The sequence below is a fragment of the Rhineura floridana genome, chromosome 17 (genome assembly GCF_030035675.1).
Source record: "Rhineura floridana isolate rRhiFlo1 chromosome 17, rRhiFlo1.hap2, whole genome shotgun sequence".
Taxonomy (NCBI): domain Eukaryota; kingdom Metazoa; phylum Chordata; class Lepidosauria; order Squamata; family Rhineuridae; genus Rhineura; species Rhineura floridana.
This window is the reverse complement of record NC_084496.1, coordinates 16,169,297-16,185,904: the sequence shown is the minus strand read 5'-3', so window position 1 is coordinate 16,185,904 and position 16,608 is coordinate 16,169,297. Positions and strand designations below refer to the sequence as shown.

At 44.3% G+C, this 16,608-nt stretch overlaps 1 protein-coding gene across 6 annotated transcripts in view; it reads left to right on the top strand.

Moving 5' to 3' along the window:
* The window catches only part of TECPR1 (tectonin beta-propeller repeat containing 1), a 90,577-nt gene that overhangs the window by 52,794 nt on the left and 21,175 nt on the right, over positions 1-16,608 (top strand). For all 6 annotated transcript variants that reach the window (XM_061599350.1, XM_061599349.1, XM_061599348.1 and 3 more), the window contains 3 exons: positions 3,101-3,250; positions 10,352-10,509; positions 16,077-16,204. In XM_061599350.1, coding sequence (XP_061455334.1) covers positions 3,101-3,250; positions 10,352-10,509; positions 16,077-16,204 — 436 coding nt within the window. The remainder of the gene's footprint in view (positions 1-3,100; positions 3,251-10,351; positions 10,510-16,076; positions 16,205-16,608) is intronic.

Here is a 16,608-nt window from a genome sequence, read left to right as displayed (position 1 = left end):
ATCACTGGCAGTTCCTCTGTTTCGTCTTCGCTCCAAAGGGGGGAAGTTCCTCCCCCTTCCCTCTGCCATCCATCCGAATACTCTTCTCCCAACTCTCCGGGATCCAGCTCCCTGGGATTGGGACCCCAGCTCTGCCTTCCGACATTCTGTTTCCATAAGCAGTATTCATGTTAGAATTTGTGCATGTACACAGAGTCACCAGCTAGCACAGCAAAATGTCGCAATGCATAAATATGCATTAGAATATGGTGCAAGGCAAACATTTAGGCACAATCCTCTTGTATTCACTAATCCTCTTATATTCACTAATTGGCACATGTTACCAAATTCTTCCAAGCTACACAGGAAGTGGATTGGACTGTGAAAGACCAACCCAAATTGTGTTTGCATTTTGACAAATTTGTAGGGCAATACAATATCTCAGAGAGATCAGGTTTGATCATTTGCATGCTACAAATTTGTAGGGCAGTACAATATCTCAGAGAGGTCAGGTCTTCTGCTGTCCTGGTGCATTCACTATAGCTGCCCAATTTCCCTGCTTTTTAAAGTTTGATAGAAATATTTGTTGGCTATAGGTACGTTCTTAAACTGCAAGGTTTTTTGCCTATTAGTGAATTCTCTGCTTTTTAATCCGGGAGGTGAGAAATGGGATCCTGTGCAAGTTTGCTAAGAATGGATTGATCATTTGCATGAGATAGTGGGATTTACTCCCCTGCAATCATGCTTAAGATAGGTGAAACTGACCACAGGATGGGGAGGGGAGCAGGCAGGAGGAGGAGGAGGAGGAGGGCAGATCTGATCATTTGCATGTTTATTGAGTTCAGTGGGATTTACTCCCATGCAATCATGCTTAGGATAGGTAAAACTGACCATAAGAAGGGAGGCCTGGAGTGGGCAGGGGAGAAGAAAAAAGGAAGAGGGGAGGGGAGGAAGGGAGAGGAGACACGAAGGAGGGGAAAGGCAGGTCTGATCATTTGCATGCTTACTGAGTTCAGTGGGATTTACTCCCATGCAATCATAGCTAGGATAGGTAAGACTGACTATGGGGGAGGAGGAGGGAGAGGGGAGAGTAGAGGGAAGGAGGAAGGGGGGAGAGGGAAGCAAAAGGATGGGGAGGGGGGGAAGGAGGGGATTGGAAGGGGAGGGGGAAGGGGGAGGGAAGAGGCAAAAGGGAGGTGATGGGAGGGAGGAGGAGGGGATGGCAGGTTTCATCATTTGCATGCTTATTGAGTTCAATGGGATTTACTCCTGTGTAATCATGCTTAGGATAGGTAAAACCATGGGGAATGGGGAAGGAGGAGGGGAGGAAAGGAGGGGGAGGAGGGGAGGTTTGATCATTTGCATGCTTTTTGAGTTCAATGGGATTTATTCCTGTGCAGTCATGCTTAGGATAGGTGAAACTGACCTGGGGGAGGGCAGGGAGGGAGGAGGAGGGCAGGAAGGGGAAAAGGAGGAGATTGGGTGGGTGGGTGGGCACTGGGCAGAAGGAAAGCCCCTTTCCAAAAGGAAACATTGTGAACAGTATTCTTTTTCAGGGTTTCCCCCACCTTTTTATTCTACAGCAGGCACATGTAGCCTCCCACCCAAATTTAAATGAAAGCTGTCCCTGGCCACATACACACCAGACCTTTATTTCACTTTAGACAGTCATGGCTTCTCTCATAGAATCCTGGGAAGTGTAGTTAGTGAAGGGTGCTGAGAGTCAGAGCTTGGAAAAGTTACTTTTTTGAACTACAACTCCCATCAGCCCCAGCCAGCATGGCACTGGCTGGGGCTGATGGGAGTTGTAGTTCAAAAAAGTAACTTTTCCAAGCTGTGCTGAGAGTTGCTAGGAAATGCTCTATTTCCCTCACAGAGCTTCAGTCAGAGCGGCTGACTGTTGAACTATTCTGGTCACTGGAGCTCTGTAAGGGGAATAAGAGTCTCCTCTCAGCACCCTTCACAAACTACACTTCCCAGTATTCTTTGAGGGAAGCCATGACTGTCTAAAGTGAAAGAAATGTCTGGTGTGGGTGTGGCCCCCTGATTAGGCAAGCCCAGCAGCTGGGAGTCTGGCTTTTAGAACGCTGACAGTTGGTTCTTACTGAGCATGCCTGGCGTTATCATTGAGTTCAATGCTAAATTTCTTAATTAAAAATCAGCCAGTCATTTTTAAACTTTTAAACTGCAAAAGATGAAGGTCACGGTATGGAGCAAGGTCAATAATAGGATTACAGGTACTCTGTGAACATGGCTGATTTTTAATGAATTTCAACAGATTATGAGAACATAACAGAAAAAGTCCAAAAGGGGTGTGGTTTCTCTCTCTCTTTTTACACTTTGAACTCTCGATTTTCTGTTTTGTGTACCGCCATGAAAATTTAGAGGGTTGTTAAGCAAGTGTTTCTGAGTTCAGGACTATAGGTTTTGTAAGGTTTTGTTCTGAAATGAGCTTATGGGAATCATCAGAATGGCATGGGGGGTATTTTCAATTTAACATTGCAGAATGTGAAAAATCCATGCTGACTGTAGTGTACAGCCACTCTTGTGGCTGTATAATTAATAGACATCCTAACTTCAGTCCTTTAATTTCAATAAGGTTACTCTGAGTAAAAGGTAATTGGATACAACCAATAGGAAACTGCTTTATTCCGAGTCAGACCGTTGATCCATCATGCGCAATATTGTCTACACTGACTGAGGGCAACTCTCCAGGGTTTCAGACCAGGGACATTCCCAGCTCTAGCTGTAGATGCCAGGGATTGAACCTGGCACCTTCCGCATGCAAAGCAGATGCTCTACCCACTGAATTATGACCTAGGAAGCTGCTTTATACTGAGTCAGTCCATTGGTCCATCTAGCTCAGTATTGTCTGCACTGACTGGTAGTAGCTCTCCAGAGTTTCAGCCAGCAGTTTCTCCCAGTCCTGCCTGGAGATACCAGGGATTGAACCAGGGATCTTCTGCATTCAAGGCAGATGCTGTACTCAATGACCTATGGCCCTTCCCCTTGACTCTTTACCTGGTGCCTTCCGCCAACTTCGCAAAAAATGCTCAGACTCAATTACTATTATCTGTGTTTGTCAGTTAAAAAGCTTGTGTTGTGTGTATTTTTTTGCAAGTACATCCATGTGTTCCTCAACGAAGTCACCATCCTGGTTGAGATCCTCAATGAGGCCAAGCATTCCTTTGCTCTGTATACACCAGAAAAAACCAAGCAACGCTGGCCCATCCGTCTAGCAGCTGCCACCGAGCAAGAAATGCATGACTGGGTAAGTTCAAAGACCTGCTTCATTTCAAAAGAAACAATGCATTTTTAAAAATCCATCCTTGTGCATCAGATTTGAAGCTTGCCTATTTGTTTTAAACTCCCATCTCATTAGAAATGTTTGCCAAGGGCAAGAGTTGGGACCTGGATCCAGTATAGGGCCATAGGAAGCTGCCTTATACAGAGTCAGACCATTGGTTCATCTAGCTCAGAATTGTCTACGTGGACTGGCAGCAACTCTCCAGGATTTTAGGGAGGATCTCTCTCAGCCCTATCTGGAGATGCTGGGGATTGAACCTGGGACCTTTTACATGCAAACCAGATGCTCTGCACTGAGCTATGGCTTTCGCTGTGGGACCTTGCCTCCTCCCTCTGTTGGCCAACTTTGACATATGATGTCTGCTGCAATTTGTCAGTCAAACTGGATTATATGTACTAAATGGTATGATGGGGGACAAGTAGGGTGAATTTACATTTATGTCTCCTAAGGGGTCTAGTGTGTTGGACTGTACTTTGATTTCCAGTGATCTAAGAGACCCTATATTAAATTTTGAGATAGACAAGAGAACTGACAGTGATCATCTGCCCCTGCAGCTAACTTTGGCTTTATCAAAGAAATTCAGATTAAATTTACAGCATTTACCGTCTAAAATGCTCAGTATCAGAGGACAATAAAAGAATCATCCAATGCAACAGAGGAGGCTTTTCTTGAGCTCGTTGATTCACCCCAAATATTGGAATTGTGTAGACAAATAGTTGCTGACTTTGCTCCAGAATTTGGTTTGAATCCTTGGTGTCTAAATTATGTTTAAATTTACAATCCAGACCATGTCATTTGAAACGTCCACAGGGCCATGCTAAGAGCTGGTTTGATAAAGAGTGTGCAAACCTGAGGAGTGAATTACATTGCCTATCTAAATCATTGTATAAATAATGAATGTTGTTTGTCTCTCTTATTGCAAGCTGCGGAAAAAGTATAAAACTCTTTAAGATCCAATAAACTGTACAAAATTCATGACAGCAACTGGTATCTGTCTCCTATTCCGAGAACACTGCAATGTTTTCACACTTAGTTTCTGGTGCTTTAGGACATAATTCAGGTGGCGTTGACTGCCCTATACTAGTTAGTGTTTGGGAGAGGCACTTTACAGCAATCCATCCTTCTCATTTGCCTCCTGACACTCCTGAACGGCCTCCAGTTACTATAAATGAGGTCAAAGCATTAATACAGCAGCTAAAACCTGGAAAAGCTTCAGGTTCAGATGATATCCCTCCGGAACTATTAAAGTAAAATAGTAATGGGTGGACCCCTTTGTTGGCTTTTCTCTTATTAACAAATCAGGTAACATCCCTTCAATATGGTTGAAATCCATTATAACATCACAGAATAGGAGGAGCCTATACGGCCATTGAGTCCAACCCCCAGAAAGAAAAGGTCCCAGGCAGGACCCCAATAACTACCATCCAATAAGTTGACTGTTCATCATAAGAAAAATTTATGCCAGTTTATTATGCAACAAACTGAAAACTTGGATTAGTGACCATAATATCTTTGGCGAAGAGCGAATTGGGTTCAAATCAGAGCATTCTACTCAAGACCACTGTTTGGTATTGTCTCACTTAGCAGAGAAATACACCAAACCAAAAAAAGGCAAGCTTTTATAGAGTTAAAACCAGCTTTCAATCTTATTTCATGCAAGAGATTATGGAGTAAACTGAAGCAGTCGACCATGGACAAGAGATTGTTGTTCTTGATCCAAAGTTTATATCAAAGTATGTCAGCCCAGGTGCGATGCAGTAATAGCGGTAAGTGCTTTTCACACACGGAGTTAGGCAAGGCTGTATCCTAGCTCCTACCTTATTTAATTTATACCTCTCACATCTTCCCACAAATTTGAGCTCTATATCTGCTCACCCTCCTAAATTTAATTCAGGGGGAGCAGCTGCAGCACTAGGTGACTGAAGAAGACCTGCCCTGGGAGTGAGTATCTGAGCATCTGGGTGCTTGCTGCTCGCTCCTTTGGGTTGCTGTCTCTCAAGACAGCTGAAGTCTCTAGTAAGTGCTGCAAGGACTGGGTCCCCCTGCCTGACCCTGGCAAGGGCGCTACCCCCTTCTATTACCTTTTTTTAATTTTGTTTTATTATTTTTCAGTTAAAGAAATCTAGAGGAGATTGGTGGTGGGGAGGGCGTGTGGTTCATGTGTAGTTCCTGCACAGGGTGAGAGCCTGTGCAGTGAACTGAATGATAGGAGAAAGTCGCCAGATGCCTTCAGAGTGAGAGTCTGTAACTGGCAAAAGGCTGGCCCTCCCTGAGTATGAGACAGGAGGGGGAGTAGATGGGCCCTGTGTGAAAAAGTTTGAATGGGTAGGACTGTTCCCAATTCTCGCAGAGGCCTATTGGGATAATTGGCTCAGGCAGGTTTTGTTGGTGGGCTCTTGTTGGGTCCATATCAGGTGTTTAGGACCTTAGTACGGAGGAACATGGGTAATGCCACCTCAATTTCAGTGATCATGGGTAGAGGGAAATATAGCCATGGGGAGGTGGTGAATTACCATAGAAGAGGAGGGCAAGGCTATCTGTGCCTTGTTCCTTGCTGCCACTCCTCTAATGCATGAGTTCCTTGTTGTTCATCTGCTGTGCCCACTGGCCTGTGTGTGTTGTTGTTTAATGCCACATCGGTACACAATAAGACCATACTCATCCATGATTTGCTTGTGGATGAAGGTGCCAATTTGGAGTGCATTACTGAGACCTGGGTGGGTGAGCTGGGAGAAGTTGATCTGACCCAGCTTTGCCCACCTGGATACTCAGTGCAACACCAGCACAGGCTGCAGGGATGGGGGAGAGGAGTTGCTGTGGTCTACAGAACTTCTATCTCTGTCACCAGGAAGCCACTCTATCTTGGAGCTAGCTGTGAGGGCCTGCACCTGGTGTTGGGCTGAGGAGACAGGAAACTATGGTTGCTGCTGATGTACTGTTGACCCTGCTGCCCGGCAGCTTCTATGACCAAGCTGCCAGAGGTCATCCCGGCTGTGGTTTTGGAGGAGCCCAGAACAATAGTGCTGGGTGATTTCAATGTCCATGTTGAGGCCACCTCTAGCGTGCTGGCTCAGGACTTCATGGCCTCCATGACAACCATGGGGCTATCTCAAGTTGTCACTGGCCTGACACTAGGGCAGGGCACACCCTCGACTTGGTTTTTGCTCCAGTTGGAGGAAGAGGTGGTCTGGAGATGGGGAGGGGTGGATGTCACCCCATTGTCATGGTCAGACCACTTCCTGGTGAAGTTTAGACTTATGGCTCCGATCCTTCCCTGCAGGGGTGGTGGACAGATTAAGATGGTCCGTCCCCGGAGACTAATGGAATCCACAGGATTCCTGAATGCCCTGGGGGAGTTCCCAGTAGATAGAGTAGTTGACCCTGTTGAAGCCCTTGTCACGCTGTGGAACAGCGAGGTGCGTCAGGCTCTTGACATAGTTACACCCAAGCGCCCTCTCCGGCATTTTGGAGCCCGGTTTGCACTTTGGTACATCAGTGAGTTTAAGGGCAATGAAACAAGCTGGATGACGGCTTGAGCTCAAGTGGCGAAAGATGTGTTGTGAGGCTGATCGGGCACGAGTAAAACATCATAACTGTGCCTACTGTGTGGCGGTGAAGGCGGCGAAGAAGGCCCACTTCTCTGCCACCATCACATCCTCAAGTAGCCGTCTACTGGAGCTTTTCCATATTGACAAGAGTCTGTTGACATCAACTCCAGGAAATGGAGTTTTAGACCCTTCGGAGGCCCACTGTGAATTGTTTGCAAGGTACTTTGAGGATAAAGTTGCTCGCCTCTGTAGCAGTCTTGATGCCACATCTACATCAGTCCCCAATGAGGTGTCCAGTGCAACATCTGCTGCAACTTCTTGGGAACAGTTTCATTTGATGCAGCCTGATGTTGTAGACAAGGTGCTTGCGTTGATGTGGCCAACAACATGTCCTCTCGACCCTTGCCCTTCTTGGCTTATTAAAGCTTGCCGAGGAGGTTTGAGCGAGTGGATCCAGGGTGTGGCCAACGCATCATTGTGGGAGGGAGTGGTTCCAGTCACCCTGAAAGAGGCAGTGATCCGACCACTCCTGAAAAAGCCCACCCTGGACCCACTGGTCTGCGACAATTGCCAACCAGTCATAAATACCCCCTTTTTAGGGAAGGTGATTGAGAGGGTTGTGGCGCAGCAATTGCAAGTACTCTTGGATGAAACAGATTACCTTGACCCATCCCAGTCTGGGTTCAAGCCTGGTTATGGGACTGAATCGGCCTTGGTCGCCCTGATGAATGACCTTTATCGGGAGAAGGACAGGGGGAGTGCAACCCTGTTACTCTTACTTGATCTCTCAGCAGCTTTTGATACCATTAACCATGGTATCCTTCTAGGCTGACTTGGTGAGATGGAGGCACTGTTTTACAGTGGTTCCGATCCTATCTCCAGGGTCATTTTCAGAGAATAGCATTGGGTGATTTTCTTTCGGCCTCCTGGCAGTTGTGCTGTGGGGTGCTGCAGGGTACCATCTTGTCCCCCATGCTGTTTAACATCTATATGAAGCCCTTGGGAGCAGTCTTCAGGAGATTTGGGGCGAGGTGTGGGCAGTATGCAGATGATATCCAGCTCTATTTCTCTGTAGCATCTGAATCGGGAGAGACCGTGCAAGCCATGGACCACTGCCTGGACTCGGTGGTGTGCTGGATGAGGACTAATAAACTGAGTCTAAATCCTAGCAAGATGGCGGTGCTCTGCGGTGGTGGTTCCCAAGTTCAGATTGGTCAGTTGCCTGCTTTGGATGGGGTCATACTCCCTCTGAAAGAGGAGGTCCGTAGTCTGGGGGTGCTCGTGGATCCATCGTTGTCGCTAGAGGCCCAGGTGACCTCAGTGGCTAGGAGTGCCTTTTACCAGGTTCAGCTGGTAAGACAGCTGCCGCCGTTTCTGGACCAGGATAGCCTGACTACTGTTGTCCACGCACTGGTAACCTCTAGGCTGGATTACTGTGATGTGCTCTATGTGGGGCTGCCCTTGAGGTTGGTGTGGAAGCTGCAGCTGGTGCAAAATGCGGCGGTGAGACTGCTCACTGGGGTAGGGTATCGCCAACATGTCACCCTGCTGCTGAAAGAATTGCACTGGCTGCCCATTTGCTACCAGGCAATGTTCAAGATTCTAGTTTTGGTGTACAAAGCCCTATGCAGCTTGGCACCAGGGTACCTGAAAGACCGCTTTACCCCTTATAGCAGCAGGTTGGCGGGCACTAGAGAGAAGGCCTTTTCAGTGGCGGCCCCCACCCTCTGGAAGTCCCTCCCGCAAGATCTTCGGCACATCTCTTCCCTGAATATGTTCCGCAAGGCCTTAAAGACCTGGCTTTTTCAGCAGGCTTTCGCGACTTCTGGGAAGGCTTAATATTCTTCTGTTTTAAATGCCTCCTATTATGTATTGTTTGCTCTTATAATTTATATATTTCACTGTATTTTTATATTGTATTCTGCCATATTTATTGTATGTATGTCGCCTAGAGTGGCCACTGGCCAGATAGGCGACACATAAATTAAATTTATTATTATTATTATTATTTATTATTATTATTATTATTATATACTCACTGCGCTCTGCAAGTGAGGGCCTCCTGCCGATACCATCTTATCAGGAGGTCCGTACTGCACAACATAGGAAATGGACCTTTAGTGTGGCGGCACCTACCCTGAGTAATTCCCTCTCCTTGAATATTAGGCAGGCGCCATCTCTGTTATCTTTTCGGTGCCTACTGAAGACCTTCCTCTTTCAACAAGCCTTTAAGTTGAGACCTTATCCCAATCTGCCTCTGTGCTGGAATTGCTTTTTAATATGTTTTTAACCTTTTTTTAAAAAAAATAAACTATGTTTTTAACCTTTTTTTAAGATGTCTTCAAAGCTTTTTTAAAGAATGTTGTTAAAATTGTTTTGTTTTAATGTATTTTAAAGTCTGTTTGTATGATGTTTTAAAGTGTCTTTAGTGCGTTTGTTTGCCGCCCTGGGCTCCTGATGGCAGGAAGGGTGAAATATAAATCAAATCAAAACAAACAAACATATACTGTCTCAGGCCCAGTGTAAGTGCAATGCCACCTGTATTTTCAACACACACACAAGCCAAATCTTGCTCATGTGATTGTCCCACATGGCTGACATCACATTTAAACAGAATCTCCAATATGCCTACAACCCCTGGCCTGGGAATATACTGTGCTGGTATGCTAACTCTATACAACTAAACAACCCTGCTTAGATTGGATGCCAACTGTACGGAACCCTGCACAGGTACATTTTATCTTTCTTTTTTTTACGCTTGTGACAAGCAAGCTTCACAAACCACAGGAAAAATTACAGGGATATGTGTCATTCTGGTGGTGTTTCCCTGTAAAGCAGAGATGGGGAGCCCATGACCCTCTAGGTATTGCTAGATTTTAACTCCCATCTTCCCTGGCTGTTGGCCATGATGGCTGATGGGCGTTGGAGTCCAATAACATGTGGAGGGCCACAGGGTCTCCATCCACGCTCTAAAGACTGTTAATAGTGTTAGATAATCACCATCAGGAAAATGATGAGTAGGCCTACCACGAAATGTTGCAGTGTGGAGACTCCAGTTCAGGGTGCCAGCCAGCCAGACGTGCTCCTTTCCAGAATACTCCTTTCCATTCCCATCATCATCACTAACAACAGCAGTCAGTCAGTATTCCATGCCTGTTGAGCACACACAATTATCATTGGTAGGTTTTGGATTCTTCTGTTGGAGTTGTTTCTTTGTTTTCTGTTTTTCAATGGTACTGCTCCAATCCTTGTGATTCCTTCCTCTTGTGCGTAGATGGTTCTGTTTTCACTACATAAAGATGCACACATGAAGAATGAGTTCATGATTAGTTTATAGGACTTTCACATTGTCCCTTAGCAAATGGAGTTTGGGTCTTGGGTGGCAGCAACTAGGACTGGGGTGTTACAAGGAGCAGTGAGGCCATGTTGGCCATAGGCTTCTTTTTTAAAGTGTAGCAAATGCTCAAACCGTTCATGTTTCCCATTACTAACCCTTTGTTCCTTTTGTGCCTCTCAGCTGGCTCTACTGAGCATGTCCTGCTGTGAGAGCCGGCAAATCCAGGCCCCCCCCTCCCAGCGGGCCATCTGGTCAGTGACCTGCAAAGGGGATATCTTCGTGAGTGAGCCAAGTCCCGACATGGAGGCAGCAACAAGCCCAATGTCATGTGACCAAATGTAAGAAAACTTATAATAAGTCTCCCTTGCTAATGGATTGTCTGTGTGGCCAGAAGTGTGTTTGTGCAGGGGGGGGGGATCAAGCACATTGGGGCAAATTTTACTTGGCTAGGGCCTTGAGAGACAAGGAAAGGATAGGTCCAGGCCCATCCCCACAGCTTCAGGGATCTCTGCTGTGGTTGTTTTCTAGCCAAGAAATTGATCCACAACACAATGGCCTCTTTCAGATGCAACACTAAAGTATAGTTTAGCCTTTATTGAATGAACCTCAAGCTTGTGTACTCCCCCTCCCCTTTTCTCTGATGTAGATGTGAGAAGGAGATTGGAAGCTTCCATTTTCAATTAACCACAGTTTAGTGTTATGTCTGTACTCTAAACTGGTTAATCTTAACTCTGGTTAGTTAAATCATGCAAGCCTCAACCCCAGTTTGTCTGGGTTTGGACATAATGGATGGATAAAAATGGGTGTGTGAAAGCTTTCTGTTTCCTTGTGGCCGTGCCAGAGAGAACGAGAGAATACATGAACCTAAGGTTTGTTCACATAATGCTAAACTGTAGTGTCACACACACAAACATATCTTTTTTTTTTTTACAATAATTTTTATTCAAATTTTCATAAAACAAACAAAACAAAATCATAAAACATTCAAAGACAAAAAACAAAACAAAACAAAAATGATTAAACAAAAAAAAAATGTTGACTTCCCATTTGTCGCAGATCAGTTATAGGTCTACAATATATAACAATCCTGTCTCTTAAATTATATTATAAAATCACTTTCCTCCAGTAGTTATCTTAATTAATTATCAAATCTCATAGACATTACTTTATTCTTTCCACAAAAAGTCAAAGAGAGGTTTCAATTCTTTAAGAAATATATCTATCAATTTTTCTCCAAATAAACATATCGATTAATCCATCTCATCAAATCTGTTAAGTCCAATAATTTCAATAGCCATTATTCCATTATCCATATTAATTCCATCTTCCATCTTCAATAGTCCTGTTAAGTCCAGTAATTTCAGTGTCCAATCTTCCATTATCAGTATTCCATAATAATCTTGCTGTCATAGCCATAGTCATATAATAAGAGTCTGATGGGAATTTCCTCTATCCCAAATATTGTCTTGCCATCGATTCTGAATAAGTTGCTGAAATATTGTTGTAAAGTCATATCTCTGTTCTTTTTTACAAAGTGCACTGGCTCATCTCTTGAGAGTTTGTCCATTGTCACATGGCTGCAGTTAATTCCATAGATTTTCTCTATATCAAGCTCCATCACGTCATTCCAGTCCAGAAAATTATCCAAGCCATTGATAACTTTATCTCTAATATCTTCATTAATTTCTTCAGAGATAACGTTAAATTCCAAACAGTAGATTTTATTTCTAATATCCATAAACTCCAGATCTTTTTCCAATTCCACATTTGTTCCAATCTCCAGGGCTTGTATCTTCCCTTTATTTTTTCTTTTCTCATCTCTGATCTCATTCTCCTCTCTCACAGGATCCCCTATTTCTTTAAGCTCCTGCGTCATTTTGCTCAGTTCAATTTTCAGTTCCTTACTGCCCTGTCGCAGGGTTTGTTTCGTTATCTCAATCTCATCCATTATTTTCTGAAACATAATTACTTCCAGATTCTCAGCCACTTTCTTGATTGCCATTTTTAAAACCACGAAAACAAAACAAAACAAAAATAAAGAAGAACCACTTCTTATTTCAGCAACAATTGGGTTAATATTCCAGGCTTGATGACATCACAGTATAAACAGAGCAGCCTGCCTTATCTCTCTATGTTCAAGAATACAAAACAAATTTAGTTCCCAGCATCAAAACAGTTAGTGGCGTCGTGAAGAAGCAGATTCGTCAAAATAAAATAGACCAAAAAGAGAATAGTCCCAGACAATATAATGTTCCAAAGTTCATATTTTTTATTTTTTTCTCCTTGGAATAGAAATCCCTCTTCTGTTTATATCTTTAGAATGCACTTCCAGGACAGCTTTTTGCAATAGAAACAGAGATAAGCTGTTAATTTCGTGAATAACAGAGAAGAGTTATAGCTCACCCAGAAGTTCTTTAAAGCTGATTCATTTGACAAATCTCTTTTTGCTGCAACAATTTAAACCAAGTTAAAAAAAAAAAATAGAAAGAAGAGTGCTTGCCTGTTAGTCCGTTTTCTCTTTGAAGAAAAGATAAACGTATCGCATTAATCAGATAGAGCTTGTTTGGAAGTCCGTCCGGCATTGCTGGCTGGACCTTTTCTCATAAATTAATGAAATCCAGTCCTCCCAACAAAAACAGGCTTTTGAGGTTGATCTCTACGTTTCTCCCTGCCCGGGAGAAATTTCATCAGTGAAAAAAAAAATGTTCTGACTGATTTATATCTGAATAAGCTTCTTCTGAGGCGGGAGCCCGTCTCAAAAGCAGGCACAAGCGAAGTCACCCTTCCCGGAAGTCCACACACAAACATATCTGAACGTGAGAGTGTGTCCTGATCTTTCACACTATGGGGAAAGTGCTGTGCTGCCTCTTAGGCAGGATGGATGGAAGATGGCCAACAGTTTTCCCCAATTGGAAAGAGCCACACAGCCTCTAGTTTTATGGCACTTGTCTATCATAATAAGCAGCAAAGGAACTAAACAACAATTTAAACAATAAATTAATTAAAACATTAAAACAAAAATGTTAGAACAGCAGCATCTTAGTAGCATTACTAAAATTTCCAGCAAAAAGCGAAACTAAAATGGAAAATCAGCAGATTGCAGCTTAAGTGTCATCTCCAATAAAAAGGTCTTTACCAGCTGCCTAAAGATGGACAAAGGGGGGAGGATCTTGGCTCATCTGCACCAGGAGGGAGTTCCACAATTGTGGCGCCATCACTGAGAGGGCCCCATCCTCTAGGCTTAGAATCATAGAAGAGTAGAGTTGGACGGGTCCTATAAAGCCACCAAGTCCAACCCCATGCTCAATGCAGGAATCCAATTTAACACATACCCAACAGGTAGCTGTCCAGCTGCCTCTTGAAGGCCTCCAGTGCTGGAGAGCCCACCCACCTCCCTAGAGAATTGGTTCCATTGGTGTACCACTCTAACAGTTAGGACGTTTTTCATGATGTTAAGCCGAAATCTGGCTTCTTGTAACTTGAGCCCATTACTGTGTGTCCTGCACTCTGGGACAATCAAGAAGAGATCCTGGCCCTCCTTTGTGTGGCAACCTTTCAAGTACTTGAAGAGTGCTATCATATCTCCCCTCAGTCTTCTCTTCTCAGGGCTAATCATGCCCAATTCTTCCAGTCTCTCCTCACAGGGCTTTGTTTCCAGTTCTCTGATTGTCCTTGTTGCCATCCCCTGAACCTGTTCCAGTTTGTCTGCATTCTTAAAGTGTGGTGTCCAAAACTGGACACAGTAGGCTAACCAGTGCTTAATAGAGGGGAACTAGTACTTCATGTGATTTGGAAACTATACTTCTGTTAATGAAGCATCAAATAGCATTTGCCTTTTTTGCAGCCACATCACACCTCATATTCAGCTTGTGATCAACAACAATTCCAAGATCCTTCTCGCATGTAGTATTGCTGAGCCAAATATCCCCCATCTTATAACTCTGCATTTGGTTTCTTTTTCCTAGGTGTAGAACCTTGCACTTATCCCTGTTAAATTTCATTGTGTTATTTTCAGCCTATCAAGATCCATTTGAATTTTGTTTGTCTTCCGGAGTATTAGCTATTCCTCCCTATTTATTAGCTATTCCTCCCTATTTTGTATTATCTGCAAATGTGATGAGCATTCCCTGCATCTCCTTACCCAAGTGATTAATAAAAATATTGATGAGCATTGGGCCCAGGACTGAGCCCTGAGGTACGCCGCTCATTACCGCCCCCAACTTTGAGAAGGAACCATTAATAAGCACTCTTTGACTACAATTGCATAGCCAACTATGGATCCACCTGATAGTTGTTGCATCCAGTACCACCATTTCTTTTCTCTGTCTTTTACTATGGACGTACGTAAAGAAAGCTTTTTTGTTGCTTTTAGCATCCCTCAGTAACCTCAGCTCATTCTGAGCTTTAGCCTTCCTGGCGCCATCCCTGCCATCCCATGCTACCTGTCTGTATTCTTCCTTTGTGGTCTGGCCTTCCTTCCACTTCCTATAAGCGTCCTTTTTTGTTTTCAGGTCATCTTTAAACTTTTTGTGGCACCACATTGGCTTCTTCTGCTTTCTTCTCCCCTTTTCCCTTGTGGAATTGTTTGCCATTGTGCCTTTAGAATTACCCTTTTTAGAAACTCCCACCCATCTTGGACTCCTTTTCTCATTAGGGTCGCTTGCCACAGAACCTCACTTACCATTGTTCTGAGTTTATTAAAATCAACTTTCCTGAAGTCCAGGGTATGTGTATGGCTACACGTAGCTTTTGCTTCCTTTAAAATCAAGAACTCAAGTATAACATGATCAAGAACTCAAGTATAACCCAGAGTTCCCATAACTCCCAGTTTATCCACTAAATCATTTCTATTGATTAGAATCAAATCAGAGATATCTGATCCTTTAGTTCTCTCCTCCACTTTCTGTAGGAGAAAGTTATCAGCAATATAAGTCAGGAATTTCTTGAAGGGGCTGTGTTTGGCAGAATTTGTTTCCCAACAGATATCAGAGTAATTGAACTCATCCATTACTATTACATCATGCCTCCTTGAAATATTGGTAGTTTGCTTTTCAAAAGTTTCATCCTCATCTTTTCCTTGATTGGGTGGTCAGTAGTAGACTCCAGCCACTAGCTAACTAATTATCCTGGGAGCTTGTCCTAGTTCAGTGAAAAGCAGGCGAGTGAGGAAACTGGAGTTCCCAGGTATCAGTCTGACCCTCCAGGGCTCCGTACTTCTCTGGAGGCTTTTTGTCATTTGATGTTTACAGTAAGTAAACTAGGAGTGGGTAGCCATTTTCATCCTGAAGGCCACATTCTCTTCGCTGGGGGCCACATGTTAGTGGTGGGTGGGGTCAGATGCAAAAGTGGGCAGAGCAGCTAAAGCAAATTTTTACCTTTGTACAGCAGACTAGTTTCTGCCCACATGCGCACACCCCTCCCTGTTCTCCATCCTATTCTCTCAATCAAGAGACATTCGTAGAGTTCAAGGGCACATTTCAGCCAGGCAAAAACACACAAGAAGGATGCAAAGCAGGACTAGGGAGGGTTGTGGTTGGGAGAGCCCAAAGGATCAGACAGAGTGGCCTAGAAGTGAGCCCTGGCCTGAGTTCCTCATCCCTGCAATAAACTAACAATGAGAGCCAGCGTGGTGAAGTGGTTACAGTGTCATGCTGGGACCAGAGAGTCAGAGTCCCAAGTCCCTACTCAGCCCTGAAGCTCAACTGGTGACCTTTGGAGGTATCTCACTCTCCTTAGCTTACCTTACAGAGTTGTGAGAATAAAGAGGGCTCCAGGTATGTCTCTCCTAATTCCTTGGAGGAAGGATGGGATAAAAAATGTAACAAGTATGTCTTCCTTTTATAGGATAGATAGGTTGGTTTCTGCATCCTGGGTGAATGCTGAGCAGATTCTTCTGTCCCCATAGGTTCTGGCGCCAGATAGGTGGGCATCTCCGATTGATTGAATGCAACGGCCGTGGCATAGTATGGGGCGTGGGGTACGATCATACTGCCTGGGTTTATACTGGCGGATACGGAGGAAGCTTCTTCTCAGGTAACAAGTATTTCTGCACCTTCGTATCTGTACAGTCACATGTCTGGGATTTTGTACCTGCACAGAGCAGCATTTTGGAAATGCCTATGTGTGGGGCAGGTAAGGACGTGGATCTAGAGGAACAGTCGGGAGCTTAAAATGAGCTCCTGATTGCTCCTTTGCAAGTGGGTGGTGCTGACGAGAGAGACCCCCTCCCCTTGACTGCCCTTCAGGAGCTCTGTAGTGCAGCCAATCCCAGCAGGGTTTGCTGTCTGCGTTGATCGGCTGATGAACCAGCAACATCAGGACAGATGCATGTTTCGTATCCCTGACTCAATATAAGAAGCAAATAAAGACCATGAAAGAGGCTAGTTTGTGCTACCCTTTAACTCTGCAGTCCCAGAATATTCCTCCCGCCTGGCACC